Consider the following 18,948-nt stretch of genomic DNA (forward strand, 5'->3'; position numbering starts at 1 on the left):
AGTCCTCAGCATTGCCTTTCCGACATATTTCGATAGGCTGCCTCCGAAGATCTGACCACGCACTGTGATTCCTATGATGTATCCGAATAATGAATGAATGAATGAATGGCTTATTTATTTTATAATATTCGGTTTGCTCTTCATTGTCAGAGAATGACTCAGAGAAGCGGAATGTCGAAGAAAATCAAGTATTCCTATATAATTCATATGCGAATTATTCGACTGAATTGCATCTGAAGAGGGCGTAGCTCCAACGGTAGAGCGTTGGACTCCAAATCCAACGGTTGCGGGTTCAAATCCCGTCGCCCTCACTTTTTTCTATTTTATTTCTATTTAATTCCCATTTTAATTCCTATTTAATTCTTATTTAACTCCTGTAATTAATGCCAAATCAAATGAATTTATCACAATACTGCATTTAGTTTGTAAATATAAAACATGCATAAAAGAAGGCACAAATAAAAATCCGAAGTTTGTGCTTATCTCCAATAACAAAAATCGTGCCAATACTGCAAATAAATCGACAGCCCTTTGATATACGAAATTAATAAGTCGCTTATTGCCAAATACGGGAAATCCGGAATCGATGCGAACTAAAGCAGTAATTACGATCGGTTCGTTTAAGGGAAATCAAAAGTATTCCCGGGAGGCTATAAAGAATTTAAATCATTTTATAATCCTCACCCGACTCTCGCGAAATATTACCGTCTCAAATAAACTACAGAGAATATCACAGAAACCATCAAAAAGCAGATCAAAAGAAGTGTAAACAGTCCATCGCATTTCGTAGGATGTTTCCAAGATGCCATGTATCGGTACAATTGCCTAAAATCCGATAAGAGAAACACGAACAATTGTGGGGTGGCGCAAACTGCCTCCTCCAAGAAAATTCAAGCCACCTCAAATAAAAACATGAAAGGAATCCTCAAAGCCAACATCATTCAGCTTAGTGGATACAAAGAGAATAACATTTTCGATACAAACTAATCGTTGGAGGATATTATCGAATTGCAGAAAACAATCGATGGCATGTGCAGCAATTTCGGCAGGAAGAAACTCTCGACCATGGAGAAGTAGATTAAGATCAGCAAGTTCAGTAATGAGCTGAAACAAAATAAGAAGCATTCCTTATTCAATGGGGAAGCCGATAAGAAGATCAATGAAATAAGTGCGATAAAATCCAGCAAAGGGAAATCCATGAGGAAAATAAAGAAGAAGAAGTTAAGCAAGGTTTAAACTCACACTGAACAGATTTATGGGCTTGATTAGTTTAACCAAAGGTCGCGCTCCAAACAGTCAAGACAGTCAAAGTAGAAAAGTAGGCGAGGTTACTACCACAACTACCGAGTCGAAACAGAAAAGGCCTATCCCAAAGTGTATGAAAGCCCTGTTTCCCAAGCTTACTACCCAAGGAATCATTTGAAAACAGAGCAATCTGACAAACTCGAAGAAAGGGAAATAATCAAAAACTCGAGTAGCAGGTTCAACTCATAGAAAAAGAGGCAGCGAAAGAATAAAAGCTTAAAGCAAAAGGCGAGCTCAGCAAGATTAAAGTCATCTAAGAAAAGATAAAACTCTCCCGAAAGAATAACCTTCACGAAACAGGCAGTCAGCCCACCTTTCACAAAAAGATAACTCTCGAAGACCAACAGCGAGCAATACCTCAAAAGATTAAAATATTCCTGATCACTCTCGCTCCCCAACCCAACCCCAACCCCAACCCCAACCCCAACCCCAAACCCCATAGATCTATCGACCCCAACCCCATTGATCATATACACAATACACATATACTTGCTGACTCGACCATAAAAAAGCTTATTAGTAATGATCATCACTATAATTCCAATACAATAGCCAATAATCGAATTTACACATTATATTCGCAATATCGAGAAAAATTATAGAAGAAATATGAAATAAATACCATACTTATCTCTATTTCACACCTAATTATAAGAACACTCTCCAGAAACTGAAATATTTAATTATCATCAGATTCGAGTTATTACTTAACAAACTAACTCAATATTTTCAACAATTTCATACTTATTGGAGGATGTATAAATTTTCAGATATCAATTCCTGAGTTTATAAGCAATCAATTTCGCGATACTGGGAATAAGATCAAATGATACGTAATACTCGAAACACACTCAAAAAACAGTAGCTATATTTCTCACAGATGATTCTAAGGATTTTTAAATAAATTTTATTTTTAATTTATTGAACCAAATATTTTGGCATTCAATCAAATTAATTGTTGAAACTTACTCCCTCAAATTCGCTATCATATTCATTTCGCAAGCAATTTATCATAGATGGGCTCAGATAATGTCAGCTCCTAAAAAAAATATGAGCTTATACTCCCATTTAATTATATGCTTAATTTCGACAATTTTTATTCAAGGAAATTTTCTTCAATTTAATTGACAGAATTTGGAGATTTAATGTTTTCAGGCTCAGGCCTTTGATGGTAGCGGAATGATTATCGGAAGTTTCATTTGGAGATATATTTTGACTGTAACTGACAATAAAAAGTTATAAGGATTTGCAGAAATGGCAAGTGAGTTATGTCATAAAGTATCCCGATTTATGCGCGGAAGATAGGGATATATATGAAGGAGGAGCATCGGTAAGCCTCAGACAGCAATCCAGGGTCAATACATTCTTACAAATATCTATATACTTTAGTTAAACTAAATTCGGAATGCAAGGAGAGAAAGCGTTTCCTACTGGTAGTGAAGAGAAGGAAGAGAACATGGTGACATACTCAGACTTTTTAGAGCCAGATTAATATGTGTCGCAGTTTCTATCCATCTTCGACAGCAACCTGCCTAAACAAGAAGATGCCCTCCACTCAAAAATCAAGGAGTAAGAAATCGCAGAAATTATGGAGTAGTCCTCTAGCATTTCCATCAGGCCTCACAAAAAGAATAAAATACGGTCATGTTTCCACAATTTCCAGAAACATCTCGTCACCACAATTCGATCTCTGATCGATGCTGAACAAATATTCTCTGGAAGAACGCAGAAGGAGTATTCCTGTGGGCAAGCCATTTGGAACTGTTTCTTCGAATCCAAGAAACTCAATAAGACACTACTGTGCATTCTCTTTGGGGATATTTCCAGCATAGGGGTCGGCAAATTGAACGAGTATGGTTTTGGGGGGCTGCTTGAGTAATACTAAATGTAGCTGATTGTCTAGTCACAACAAAACCTGAAGAATATGATTATCAGCAAGCTGGCCTTAATCGACATTACTGACATCATTGACGATAGGAGATTAAGAAACAAGAAATAATTCTAGGCTTATTTCTTAGGCTTCTTAGAGTAACTCAAAATTGGGAATCTGCACAGAAGGATGACCAAATGGACAAGGCTCATCAAGCAACAGATGAACGTCGTCAAGGTCTAATGATCTATTCTAATGTTTATATACTCTTCGGCTACATACTCTCAATTATAACCATAAATAGTCTAGTAAACGACAATGTTTAGGAAATGGAAAAAATAGTGTTCTTGTTGTTATACGTTTTGGGCAAGGATCATTATTATGTGTGGATGTGTCGATCTCTCGGTATCTGTATATAAAAATATGTATATGTAATATTCTTATGGATAGACTGCTTCTTAAGTAAATCAAATCAAATCGAAGGGATCACTGTTATTGCTATTTGTCTTAGTTTTGTTCATGCTTATCATAGTTTGGGGGGTGGTGAAGTTATTTGTGCTGAAAGGATCATCATCCATGCTGAATTGTATATTACTATTATAGCTATTTATATTGTTCATGCCTATGTTGTTCATATTACCCATATTGTTCCTATTACCCATATTGGCCATATTGCTTAAACCCATATTCCCTATATTGCCCATATTACCCATATTACCCATATTCCCCATATTACCCACATTGCCCATATTACCCATATTCCCCATATTACCCACATTGCCCATATTACCCATATTCCCCATATTACCCACATTGCCCATATTACCCATATTCCCCATATTTCCTACACTACCCTTTGTGTTCGATGAATACATTGATAATGAACCAAACTGATCATCCAATGGATCAGTCCTATTATAATCGTTAATACCGTTATAAGCTAAAGGTTTTTGCATATTATTAGTTTGCGCTGCATAAACTGGCTGAGTATGAGCAAATAGGTCATGTGCATAATTTGCTGTGTTGGAATTGCCTAGAGAAGTGTTATAGCTCGGAAGATTGCTGCTTTGGTGAGTTAAATCTAGGCCATACTGAGGAATACTCACTGAAGATGATTTTTGGGGCATGCTCGAAGTCTATATGTGAAAGTCTGTTGTTATTGAGTCCAGTACGGCCCATGGGTCTGAATAGTCGATATTCTTTTATTCTATTTTCATTGCTGGTGGTTGCTGGTTTGCGGTATTGCGCATCTTATCTGCTGGCCCTTTTAGTTGTTGTCGAGGGGGAGAGTTCATTGTCGAATTTGAAATTGGAGCCGAAAGTGGGTTCGAAAGTGGATTCGAAAGTGGATTGTTTCTATTTCCCTGAGCTTGTTGGAGTTTAGGAGAAATATCATCAGAGTCTCCAAATGGTGAGTCATATGCATTTCTACTCGATGTCTCGGAGACATTTTCAAATGGACTGAACTGCTGATTTCGATTGCTCTAAACTTAGCTTGTTTCATGCTCATAGTTCTTTAAGAAGCCATAGTCTCCTCCCCCGATTCCTCCAGCCTTATTCTGAACTATTTTCTCTTCAACTTTTGTTTACTCTTCAAACTGAAAATCTTTCTCAGAGAATGTCGGCTGATTGTCCTCACTTCTATTTTATTACCAGAATTTCTTCTTTTCTGACTATATTTTTTCGAAGATGGTGAGGAGGATGCTTTTGTAGTTAAAGAAGTCTTGTGAGGTTACTGAAGGATCGGTGAGATAGGGCAAGATTGTGGGGACGAGCCTCGAGCTTAATGCTTCGGTTGGGAGGGATTTAACCAATTGGGCATATATTGCAATGGAAATCGCATTAATAAAGGGATCAGTCCCGTTTTTCCTGCTGTTTTAAAGGCCTGGAAGGACTTGAGAGGTGATAGTTTGCACGTCTAAAATTTTGATGCATTTTTTCAATGCGATTAGCGATTTCTTCAGAATTTCGGTATTTGAATCCTTCATGCAGGCCATAATCTTGGGAAGTAGCTTGGCCTTCACGAACTGATAATCCATCTTCGAAAGGATATAATCGGTCTTGTGTAAGGCCAGCAGCTTCAGCTTGGGGGGACAATCGAAACATTTGATGAACAGAGGGATGAGAGTTTGTGTCACTTGCTCAAGGGACACAATTTTCTATAAAAGGACCATGTTGTCGACCAGCAAGAACAGCGTGTTCGCTGTAATTTCCTTCCCTTGCACAACCTTCTTGAGCTGCGGCCAAATATGCTACATAAACTATGAATTTTTTAATATTTTTCCATCCTTTAGTATTTCGATGCTAATATAAGTTATGCTCGGGATGAGATTTTTGAATTTAAACAAATCCATCAGCTTCGGAATAATCTTTCGCAGGAGTATCTTAGTCGAGAAGTGGTTCAAGATGCCCATAAGCCCTTTAAGAAACTAGATTTGCTGCTTGTTGTCGTAGTTGGTGATATTCTAGAGATATCGGACTGCGAGGACTAGCTTGTCATTGAGCCACTTGGAGTTGATCAGATCATGCAGTGATGCACGCTTTTCAGGATTCCTGGCAAAGGTGGACTTTAATAAGATTTTGAGTTCGTTGTAGTTTTTGATGCTTTCTAAATCTTTATTGTTTATTTTGGCCATCAAGTTTTTTTCGAAGCTCTAATGATACTCAGATTGACTGGTAATTGGCTTCTCAGTGAATCCGCCATAGAGAAGCTGCAACAGATTCAATATGATAACCCCCAGCGAATAGACATCAGACTTCAACGTGAATTTCTTATTCAGGACAAGTTCAGGAGCTGAATAGCTCAGATCATTGCACTTAAAGCCCTCAGCATCTTGCAATCCATCATCTGAGTAGATTTGGCTGTTGCTCAGCCCGCTTATCTTCCATTTGCCTTCTTTGGTGATGTAAATGTTATCGAAATTTAATGCCAAATGCACAGTTTTGACATTATCATGCAAGAAAAGTATGGTATCTAGAAGCGGGAATAGATTCAAACGCAGCTCTATCTCATTCGAGATGATATCAAGAAGTTTATTTTGTTTGAGTAAAATGGAGAGATTGCCGAGAATGGGCTCAGTCGAAAATGCAAGAATATGCTAATCTTCGATTAGTGTTTACGAGATTGCTAGGACCCCAGGATGTCGGATGCGTGCTAGACCCATTGCTTACTTCTTGGCGAATTTGATTAATTATTATTTATCGTTTTTGTTTAGGGCTTTCTTTTCGATGACAAATATCGTGGCAAGGTTGCCAGTGCCTACCTTATTTCCTTGGTAAATTCTCCACATTTTCTCATTACCTACACATGAAATAGGATCGCCTTGCATGGAATATCCCTTCAGAAGCTGGTTCCCCATAATTCTGACTATTTATTATTAAACTTGGATAGCCACATATGTGTCACCTATTACAAACAAAGGATACGATCACTTTAACATAGAATCTGCAGCTCGAAATATAAAGATGCAATATAATTGAATATTCAAAACAAATGCGACTCCAAGATAAGCTAGTCGTCGGGTTCGTTTGGTGTCTGATTGCATTCGAAGGGCTCTCCTACCTCTACTTGATCGCATCGAACCTATACACAAAAGTAACTCTGCATAAATTCAGAATTATCTGCTGTATATCCTTGAGATTCCTCTGTTCATCGTCATTGTCACAATACTATGCATATCCTATTACCGGGCCATATACTCCTCACCAGGCAACCCCAACTATCTCACAGTATCCCCAATCTCATCTATGTAGAACATTAACTATGGCGAATAAATCGATTAAATCAAAATAAACTCACGTGCTCAGGCAGAAGAGAAGAAACAACGTCGGAAGAACAAAATGAAGGGTGAAATCGATTTGAAGGAAATCTAATTACTTAACTGTATTGCTTATTGTTTCAAGTGTGATGTAGTAAAGGAGAAGAGAGTGCATCATTGTTCAATCTGTCGGAAGTGTGTCATTCGAATGGATCATCATTGCCCTTGGGTGGGTAATTGCGTCGGAAAATATAACCATAAATATTTCATATTGTTCCTCTTCTATGCTACAGTAACAAATTTAAGTAATGTAGGTTGGCTTATTGATGGTTGCAATGAGCATTACAATCGACTATCTGACAGGCGGATACTATGCCAGTTTATTGCCAAACTAAACATACAAGATTTGGTTGATGTTAAATTGTATTACATCGTACATGCTGGCATTCTCGATAGGCTTCTTGTTTGTGACTCAGATGATGACATCGGTGCACAATATTACCACATTGTAGTCATTTACAGATGGAATCAAACAAAGAGTATTGATATTTGTTTATGTAGAATCCATGGGGACATGAGAATGTGATTGACAACTTACGGTAAATATTTGGGTATTCGAATTGGTTGCTACCCACTGACCCCTATCCTGATCACCCGAAGAATCAGTCCACCTCCCTCAACTTGGTTTCATTGTGATTTTCATATTGTCTTTATTTGTGCTGTTCTTGTTTCTATAGCATATGTTCAGTTATCTGCATACTATTTAGTAAGCAGTTCTGAATACTTGCAAATGTAATATTAATAGGAAATGTAAATGTAAATGTAAATGTAAAGGTAAATAACAAATGTAAATAACAAATCTAAATAACAAATGTAAATAACAAATAGAAAATGCAAATAATAAGTAAGTCTCAATGCACATCAGTTTTTCCCTATGCTTTCATGCTGCAGTCTTTTCTGTACTGCTTCGATATATGGTTTAATTTTATTCATGACCCCTGACCGTTCATTCCACTATAAATTAGTTCCGAGGGCGATAATGTCATTAAGCTTGGAGGCATATAGACTTTTCTCTTTGGCGAGCATTAGATGTTCCTTCTTGAGGTACAATTGCTCACTGTGAATATTATTCTTTAATTTGCCAATACGGGCAAGCCTCTCAAGCAACCCCTTAACCTGTGCATCGTACTATGGTGGCAATTATTCTTGCGAGAGCATTTATAGATCTTCACAGGCTTGGTCAAAGGCATTCCATTTATTGCTGAGCATTTGAATATGAACTGTATTGTATTAATTATCACTCCTAGGGTTAATTATTGCAGGTCTTATATAAGATCAGTTCGTATAATCATAAATATAGAAGCCTCCTTTCGCAGTTGAAAAACTAAACTGCTTTTGCACGTGGGAAGAGTCTATGGAGTATGGCCCATGTTTTAAGTCGAATATTCGCACACTTGTACTAGACTTGCCTTCACCCGAGAATACCCTGATTTAGTTGACTCCACAAGCTGCTGCCATGATGCAAGTCGAGTCATAGTGGCTATATAGATGATACTTGATACCCCCAGCAAGCACTGTACACATAGGGAACTTTATTCTCGTCGGTGTTCCAGTTGATCGTTTATATTTGTTGTAAGTTTCTGAAATCCCAAATCTGTATTTGGTTCTTTGAGGAGTAGCAGCCAATTAGTATCTTATTTTCTTTGATGTCGATTGAATCGCCAGAGACATGTGGCCCATAGAATGATTTCACACTCTTTCCTAGTCTCAAGTCCCAAATATGAATAACAGAATCCCAGCCCCCTGAAACCATCGTGTTTTCATCATAGAATTTTATGCTAAATATCCGATTCGAGTGCCCTGAATAATTCCATTAAGCCTTGCCGAGCTTTGTGCTGATCGACTTCGTTTCTACTTATAGAATAATTATACGTTCGTCATACACCCGAATGTTCGAATCTTTGCCTGCTGTTGCAAAATGCTCGCCAGTTTTGCTGAATTAGCAGCAAAGAATTGAGTTTTAATTTTATTCGATTGAGAACATCTTCTTCATTGTAGGCACATGCAGATACTCAAAAATACCATCAGCATTTGCTACTCCAATTACCTTTGCCTCCGAGTTCTTTATTGGTCGCCATCTACAATATTATAAATTATTACTTGAGGCAGGTAACAGGAGTCTCATTAACATCCTCAATTTCATTGATTATTTTATCTAGAGATTCTAATGAATTTACTTTACTTCGCTGAATAGAGCAGTCTCTGCCCGCTGCTGCATCCAATGGCGATATATTCCCCCGAGGGGTCGTAGCTATTGATAAAACCATCAGATGGCAGTAAGTAATTGAACTTCTCTTGTACTTTGTAGCCATTGAATGTTTGGGAGTTAAGATCCGGTGGAGATGTTGTATGCATTTCAATTTGTGAATTGCTATTTCTCAATTGATAAATACAGTCATAGCTTATATTTAAAGATATAATGTATATTTGTAATGAGTATTATAGCTAAGTTTAATCAAATTTCCGCAATTTTCCCATTGTAGACCTTTATTATTGCTTTCTATAGTTGTTTTTTGCCCTATGCGTGGTAGTCGAGGCTGCAGTTGTGCTATTAAGGCAGTCTGTGTGCATTGCAGTATACAAAACCGCATTTGCACTAAATTCCGAGTAGCCCAGTTTTTTTATTGCAGTTGAAGCATCTTTTCTTATCCTTTTGCAGTTTTTATGACACTTCTTTGATTTCTGGGGTGACTTAGATCATAACAGGCATTGGCTCGACTATTTCATCACTCATATGCCTTATATTGATTTCTTCCTTTTTGAGGCCATTCTGTTTTCTAAAAATGAAAGGATATATACTTATGGCATGAAGAGCAGAGCCCGTTGCATGATTCAGACCCATAAAATAGAGTGCATTACTTGCACATTTGCTCCTTTTTGTTGTCACACTCAGTATTTTGCACGTTCATGAATAAAATTATCAAAAATTTGTTAAATTTGGAATAACTCTAATATAACCCAATACTATATGTAGCAAGCGTTTATTGATAAATAAATTAATTAATCTATCAATCATTTATAATGCAGGTTTTTATATGCATTTTAATAATGGAGGCTTGTGTTTATTTTAATTATTTTCTATATTATGAGATGAGATGAAGAGCTTAAGGGCGATGATTTTATTGAGAATATGGGATTGTGTTCGTTGAAATTATGGATGGTTTGGCTGTCTAATTTATAGCATTATTGGATAGTTTATAGGAAATGTGCTAATCAATTAATATAATGCGAGCTTTGCATATTAAAAAATATGGTCGCTTTCCGATTTTGACTGACCGCCCGATTCCTGAGCTCATACTTCCGAATTAGATTCTTGTGAAGATCCATTACGCTCCGATAAATCCTTCAGATATTAACTTTTACCAAGGAAAGTATGGAGTAATAAAAGAGGGTTTCCCAATTGTAGGCTTTGAAGGCTCAGGGGTTATTCTTGACTGTCTCAAGGATAAGACAATAATAGGAAAGAAAATATCATTTTTAGCAGATCACACAAATGGCACCCACGCAACCCACATAAAGACCACCCCCGAAAATAGTATAATTTGGCCTGATGAAATGCAACTATAACAAATAAGTTCTTCTTGGATTAATCCGTTTTCTTGCATCGGCCTTTGCGAAATCATATAGAAAGAGAACCCAATAAACGTCTTATTAAGTGGAGCGACATCACAACTATGCTCAATGATAATTAGACTTCTCGCTAATAAAATACCAAATATCAATACAATTGGACTTTCAAGAAGCAGCATGAAGCGAGAGACTCTTTTAGCAAACGGGTTGAATAAATTTATAGAAGTGGGGTCTAATCTGCACTAATAGCTTAAATAAATTCGAGGAAAAACAGTGTTTGTTGATTGCGTTGGAGGCTAATTTTGTGGAGAGATATTTAACATATTACCCAAAGATTCAGTGATGGTGTGCTATGGCCGATTATCAGGACAACCCCTAGGGAAGGTAAATTTAGGTAGTCTGTACTTTGAGAATAAAAGCATACGAGGTTTCTGGCTAAACACATGGCTGCCTTTACAGAATCAAGCTCTGTTAAAATTGCATAAATAATAAGTTACATCTAATTTTAGTCAATACTACAGTACTCAGGTCAGAAAAGTCTACAAGATATAGGATTTCATGGAAGGATATCGTGCTTCAATAAAAGATCAATCATCAGGCAAGATCCTACTCGAAATGAATTGACCGTATTATATATAGATTTATGTATGTATGTATTCGTATTTGATGGTATCTGTGAAGTAACTATGAGATGCTGATATTGTAGGTAGGTTATGTTGTAGGAAATACTATATTATGTCGCTTATTATTATTAATTGGAGAGCGAGTTGTGAGAATTAATGACAGGAATTGATTAATGATATAAATAAATAAGAATGAATATCTGATTATAATTTTAACAGGATTCGAATGTCACTGCTGTTTTCAGGTAGAAAGATCCTTATAGTGGGTGGCAATGGATTTGTTGGCAGTCGTGTCGCCAGTCGACTTATACAAAATTCAGCAAATGTGTCAGTATTTTCAAGACATGGCCCTAAATTCCATTACCCTGAAAATAAGAAGATCAATTGGGTCATCGGAGATATCATGGATGCCAGTGAGTATAAAGATAAAATAAATTAAGCCGATACAATCATTCATACTGTTGCTACCTTATTCGATACCTCAATTACGAGATTCAGACAGCCTGGATAGGCCGGGACATATGAACAAATGAATAGAGATTCGTTTTATAGTTTGCTCGAAGTTTTAGAGTCCCCTAAAAAGGTTATCTATATCTCAGCTGAGGGCCATCCTCCATTTATTTCAAGATACTAAACCACTAAAAAAGAGGCAGAATAGGCATTGTTTGCATCAAAGCATGAAGGCTATGTAATCAAGCCGGGATTTATCTATGATGCGACTTTAAAGAAATGGAGTATTCCTCTTCGGCATACAATCCGACTCTGGAACAAGATCTATCCATATATCCCTCTGGATATTCCTCACAGCCTCGTGGGGAGGGCCTGGGCCGAATTCAAACAAAGTGAGCCAACATCTTTGAATAAGCTAACAGATGCAATTCTACTTTTATGCTTGAGAGGAAGCCAAGATAAAATCTTGAATGATGAACAGATCAGGGAACTCAGTTCGAAATTCGAGGATATTCAAGGCAACTGATGTAGTGAGAAAGTTTGACAATATGGTGACAATATGATAGTGTGATAATGCGATATTGTGATAGTATAATATGTTTACGTTGTTGTTCTTGCCTGTAATTACGAAATATGGAGTTCGTTGATGTAATTATATTAAAAATAATAGCCACGAATGAACGGTAATACGAACAGCAAAGCTGCTGAGTTGCATTATAAAATAGTGTTGTTGGGGGACTCAGGGGTTGGAAAATCTAACATAATATCAAAGTTCTCGAAGAACTAATTTAACCTTTAATCTAAAACCACCATCGGCGTCTAATTTGCAGCTAAGACAATCGAAGTTAAGGGGAAGACTGTGAAAATGCAAATATGGGACACTGCCGGGCAAGAAAGATACAGATCGATGGCAAGCGCTTACTATCGTGGGGCTTCAGGAGCTCTCCTAGTGTATGACATCACTCGCTCGAACTCCTTCGAGAACCTCGAAAAATGGTATAAATAGCTAAAGAATTATGCGGATGAGGAGATAGTTTGTTTGCTCATCGGCAATAAATGTGACTTAAGGCAGTATCGTTCTCTCAAAAGTAAAATCCTCTTATACTCAGAATAAGTTGGAGAATAGTACTCAAAGGAACACCAAATGGGCTTCCTTGAAACTAGCGCCCTGGACGGAACAGGAATCGATTAAGCTTTCAATCTTATGATCGAATGTACACCCCCCAATATTTAGAAATGATGAACAGAAAGAAGAGCCTAAACACAACAACAAACGGCAAACAAAGCAGCAATTCAATAAAGAAATAAACCCTACAGATCCAAAACCAGAATAAAACCGAAAAGGATAAAAAATGCTGCAAATGATATTCTTATTCATACAGTTAGTTATCCAGATAATAATGAAAGATAGATACAACAAATGAAAACAGGTGCACATCTAATCAATTCTTCTTGAATTAGCAAGTTAGCTTATGACAATATATTTATTCGTTATCTTTATATTTGATGAAGACATCATCGAGCTAGAGCTTTGTGATTTCATCTTTTGCTATGTGTTTTTTGGATTTGGGTTGGTAAGTGCCAACGATGTGCAATTGTAGATTCTTTTTTAAGGTTTAAGTTTGGATCTTTTTCTATCGATCTTATTAGTCATCGCGATCTTCATCTAGTTCTCCCTCAGCGTTTTATTCGAGTGGCGGCTCTTACTTCGCCTATAATTTTAAAACAGGGTTCTACGGCTGCTGTTCCTGCTCAGAGGGCGATAACTCCTATTTCTTTATGTATGGCTATTTCTATTTCATTTCTCCGTTTTCGTTTTCATTAAAATATAACAAATAATCCTCTTATTATTACTATCCTCGTTCACGGGGTTATTTTTATTATTTCTTTACGATATCGTCATTGCCGAAATCCAACCCATTAGTAATGAGAGGCGTATCACTACTATGCTTTGTTTACAAGGCTGCACCGAATAGCTAATTGGACTTCAACAGAGTCTCCCGCAGTTTCTAGGTAATAGGATCATTAATACTTTTTTTAATTGATCAACAATCTCCGAATCGAAACCCTGCTCTTTGCCTGCAAACCTAATATTAAGTCTCTTCCCAAAATCTTCGATGACTAGCTCGTAGAAATCCTGAACTTTTTTGCCTGGACTTATTCTATTATTCATAAGTTTATTATTCAAGTAAATAATTTGCATTTAAATACTCGATCCTTAACGATGTCTCACAGCAGTTAAATCCACTATCCTGTGGCCGAAACCTGCTAGCAATTCAAGTTATATATTTTGTGGAGATGGTACGCTCTGAAATAATTGGTTTGGAGACTGTTGAATGTGTTCGATGTTAGATGAGTTCGACTCGATACCCAATATATAAAACCCACTATTATAAAGAATCCATAAATAGTATGCCGATGTGGGTGGTATCAAGGTTTGTAAATTTAAGGGATGCAAATTGTTGGATTATAACATGCTGTTGAATATATGATGGATAATATCATTTGATAAATCACTTAAACTTATGTCAGAAGATCCCAACAATTATTTCTTTGGCTATATCGGAGTGGCTTCAGCTCTGATTTTCGCAAACTTGGGAGCTGCTTACGGAAGCGCGAAAGCAGGAGTCGGTATCTGCTCAATGGGTGTCCTTAAGCCAGAATTAATCATGAAATCAGTTGTGCCTGTTGTCATGGCCGGTATCCTCGGTATTTATGGCATGATCGTTGCTGTCATCATCGTCCAGAAGAGTAATTGTTGGTTTATGCTTAGTTCCTGCTGAAGGTTATACCTCCAACGCCGCATATGCTCATTTGGCTTCAGGACTATGCTGCGGGTTCAGTTCACTCGCTGCAGGACTTGCGATTGGAATCGTCGGAGACGCAGGTGTTAGGGCCAATGCTCAACAAGACAAGATCTTCGTGGGAATGATTCTGATCCTGATTTTCGGAGAAGCCTTGGCCCTTTACGGATTAATCGTATCTCTAATTTTAACATCACAAGGTTGAAAACATGATTCTATATTCACATCGATGGATAATTTAGTCATTTAATTTAACTCATCAATATTTAAGGACTTTTCTGAGAAAATTGACTCAAATTGTGGCCCTACATACTCGGAATGCATCTATGTTTAATTAATATTAGTATAATGCCATAATTATAATTTAGTGATTGTAAATCTATTTATGTATGTATTGATCAAATATTCTATATATTCCTGATATTAAATATGTACTATCTATGTGAGAAGTGCTGACGTATTCTCGATACTCATGATACTATCTATATATTACATTACATTAGTGCCTTATAAATATCATTATCAAAATCCCTATGTTTATATTCTGTGGAAAGTGTGGCCATTGACATTATCTATCCCATACTTTAGATAAAGTAGACCTCCATTCACCTATTTCAGCCTAGGGACGAATTTTGAAAATTAGGTTACTGTATGTTCGAACTTATCGAAGGATTTGGCTTTTCTCTTTTTTGTTGTTGTTTCAGCCTTGTTTGCAACATCAAACCATAGACTATACATGGCTTATTTCGCTGTTATTCTCTTTTTAGGATCCACAATTAGAAAACTCTCAAGCAACAATCTTAACAGTTTGGAGTACTAATTCAGAATTGTTTAGTCGCAGTGTTTGTTGCCACTGCAGATTTGTGAAATTGTGTCTGAATGAAATTCTGATTAAAATGGGGTTCTCCCAGCAAGGATTCTATACAAAGTTACTCCTGTTGCCCAAATATCGACTTTTTCATCGTAGCCACCTCCGTCAAACATTTCAGGTGCCCGATAAAACAGAGTGCCCGTAATAGTAAACATGGATATCTTTTGTTTCCTCACTTCCATGCATTTGCTAATTCCCAAATCAATAATTTTGATCCTTTTATTTGGCCCATCAATCAGTATGTTTTCCGGCTTAATATCTCGATGGCAGATGTTTCTTGTATGCAAGTAAGATAATGCTTTGAGGATCTCAAGAAAAATCCATTTTATCTTCTATTCAGGAAGTGGCCTCCGCTAGTTTTACAGATATTTGAGTAAGTTAGGCAGTTATAAATATTACATCACTAAATAGCTCAGATGTTTTGTGAGATCCAAATAGAGAGCTTTATATCTTACTATGTTTGGATGCCCAAGCTTCTGAAATGCCATGAAATTTTTCTTGAGGCTGGGGACATGCTCGTCGTCAATCATCATAGTCTTTAGCGCATAAGTCTTATTTTTTTTGAGATGGAGACATGTTCGCACTAAGCCGTTGGAGCCCGACCCTATCTTTTTTCCAATCGAGTATTTCTCCTCAAAGTAATTCGCACTAAACTATGATGGCAAAATATAATGAATATTCTTGTCGGTGACCTTGCTGATACTTTAACTATGATCACAACTTTTGTTGCATTACTAATTAATAACCATCTTTTCTCTGATTTTATTCACGTTGTTGCTTAAAATCGGGACGCAGGAAAGGCTGAGCTTTATTTTTTTTATCCTTTCAGCTCTTTCTCTTGCAGGAACTATCATTCTGATTGCCTTAAATAAAATAGAATAAATTCACTTATTAAAGCATCAATACTAACTTAACTCTCCAGACTATTTAATGCTGATAAGAAATATTAAGATTTCATGAGAATATGGCTATTTTAGATAATCAAAGATCTTCCTCATCCCAGTCTTCTTCGTCATCATCTCCTCCATCTTCCTTGCCTTTTCCCATGCCCTTTTGGATTATGGGATCACAGATGCCTTCGATTTCTTTTCGTTTTTCATCGAATTCTTCTTTCTATGCATCTTGATTTTCATCTAGGAAGCTTTGGCCGTCTTTTAAGGCTTCTTCGACTGTCGATTGGTCATCAGAAGAAAGTTTTCCTTTCAGTTTTTCGGGATCGTTCAAGCTTGACTTAATGGAGTATAAGTAGTTATCCAAGGCTTGTCTTGCTTCTATTTTCTCTTTGGCTAATTTATCTTGTTCAGCAAACTATTCAGCCTCTCGGAGCATTCTTTCGATATCCTCATCTGAAAGTTTTCCTTGTTCGTTCTTGATGACAATATTGTTTTAAACTCCTGATCCTTTTTCAGAAGCTTTGACTGAAAGAATTGAGTTTTGATCGACTTCAAAAGTGACTTCGATTTGAGGAGTTCCTCTTGGTGAAGGAGGAATGCCGGTCAAGTCGAATCGGCCCAATAAATGGTTGTCTTTTGTTAATGGCCTTTCTCCTTCGAAGACTTGGATTGTGACGGTTTCTTGGTTGTCTTGATAGGTTGTAAACACTTGCGACTTCTTTGTAGGGATATATGATCCCTTGGTGATAATCTTGCTCATCACGCCGCCGACAGTTTCGATACCTAACGAAAGAGGAGTTGCATCAATAATGACAATTCCTCCATCTTCAGTGTCTTCACCACAAATGACACCGCCTTGTACAGCAGCACCATAACAAATGGCCTCATCGGGGTTGATACCAGTATTTGGTTCTTTTCCACCAAAGAAATCTTTAACCAACTGTCTAATTTTAGGGATTCTTGTGGATCCACCGACTAGAACAATTTAATCAATTTAATTCTTCTTCAACTAGGATCCTTCTACTGCAAGCTTGAGGGGCTCGAGTGTCTTCTTGAAAAGATCTGCGTTAATTTCTTCGAATTTGGCTCTTGATAAGGACTCAGCGAAATCATATCCTTAAACTAGGTCTTCAATTTCGATTTTAACCTCGTGCTGAGAAGATAAAGCTCTCTTTGATTTTTCAACTTATCTTTTCAGTTTTTGGATGGCTCTTTTGTCCTTTGAAATATCGATTTGATTCTTGTTCTTGATCAGCTTCATGAAATGGTCAAGGACTCTTTGATCGAAATCTTATCCTCCCAAATGTGTATCTCCATTGGTTCCAATAACTTCGAAGACTCCGTCATCGATTGTGAGAATTGACACATCGAATGTTCCTCCTCCCAAATCGAACACTAAGATGTTCTTTTCGGCTTTTTGATCAAGTCCATAAGCAATAGCAGCTGCGGTGGGTTCATTAAGAACTCTGACAACATTCAATCCGGAAATAACTCCGGCATCTTTGGTTGCTTGCCTTTGAGAGTTATCGAAATAAGCTGGGACAGTCACGATCGCATTTTTTATTTTTTTGCCTGTGTAAGATTCAGCGATATCTCTCATCTTCGCAAGGACCATTGCGGAAATTTCTTCAGGGGCATATGTTCTGTCTTCTCCTTGCACATTTGGCACAAAAATGTATGGTCTGCCCTCTTTGTCAACAATTTCATAAGGCAAATATTTTTTATCATATTGCACAGTCTTATCTGAGTATCTTCGGCCAATAAGTCTCTTCACATCATAGAGAGTTCGAGTAGGGTTAACTGTGACTTGATTCTTGGCAGCCTCGCCAATAAGTCTCTCTTCATCGGTGAATGCAACAACAGAAGGAGTAATTCTGTTACCAAGTTCATTGGGAATGATTTAGACTTGACCATTTTTGAAAATACCGACACAAGAGTAAGTGGTACCCAAATCGATACCAATAATGGGACATTCGTATTTTTCATCTTCTGCCATTGTGGCAAAGATGAGGAGTGTTAAGACAATGAGTTTGGTTGTCATTGACATAGTTACTACGTGTAATTAATATAGGTGATGTGCTATAAATAAGGATTTATAACGATGAATAAATATTTACAGTCTAACACGCATAAAAAAGACAGTTAAATATGTCTACAAATGGGGCTTAAACTGCATTGTAGCATCTGAGAATTAATGGAGGAGTATTATTTTGTTATTTTAAGCATTGACGTGCTTGTTTTTTAAAGAAATAATCGAATAAATTTTGTATTTAACGTGTGAGAATATGGTTGAATGTAAGATTATATATATATATATATAGTATTCCTTATAGTATTCCTTTATAATTAAATATAACTCGAATTAAGGAATAATAATTGATTTCGGATTCCTATTGATCATGTAGATTTATTATTGAAGCTGAAGAGCATTTTCTAATCTCTATTCACCTCTCTTGGACTATTTTTGTTATCATCGGAATCTCCTTGACTGGCATGCTCGGATATTCTCTCAAATATTCCATCTCCTTCTTTCTTCACATAAAAATGGGATTATCTTAAAGATTCGAATATGTTTTTTGTTAGAGCAATTTATAGTTCCAAAGTCGCAGCCTTCTTCTGATACTCTATGTGAATATTTTATTTATCTTCGTGAATATTAATTCCTCCTTTACTAATTTCTTGGGGTTGGGGTTGGGGTTGGGGTTGGGGTTGGGGTTGGGGTTGGGGTTGGGTTGGGGTTGGGA

General features: G+C 36.9%; 1 protein-coding gene and 1 non-coding gene across 2 annotated transcripts; one reads left to right on the forward strand and one right to left on the reverse strand.

The window, feature by feature from the left end:
* Window positions 1-238: 238 nt before the first annotated feature.
* On the forward strand, window positions 239-311 carry TRNAW-CCA (transfer RNA tryptophan (anticodon CCA)). The gene has a single exon. It is a non-coding gene; the product is annotated as a tRNA-Trp (tRNA).
* A 15,963-nt stretch (window positions 312-16,274) lies between these two features.
* On the reverse strand, window positions 16,275-18,200 carry LOC148298534 (uncharacterized). Its single transcript, XM_088276812.1, is given in 1 exon segment — window positions 16,275-18,200. A coding segment is annotated over 1 exon segment (705 nt). The 3' UTR covers window positions 16,275-17,495.
* Between the last annotated feature and the right edge of the window lie 748 nt (window positions 18,201-18,948).

The sequence above is a fragment of the Brachycentrus maculatus genome, unplaced genomic scaffold (genome assembly GCF_059751285.1).
Source record: "Brachycentrus maculatus isolate JH-2025_06_01 unplaced genomic scaffold, ASM5975128v1 h1tg001892l, whole genome shotgun sequence".
Taxonomy (NCBI): Eukaryota; Metazoa; Arthropoda; class Insecta; order Trichoptera; family Brachycentridae; genus Brachycentrus; species Brachycentrus maculatus.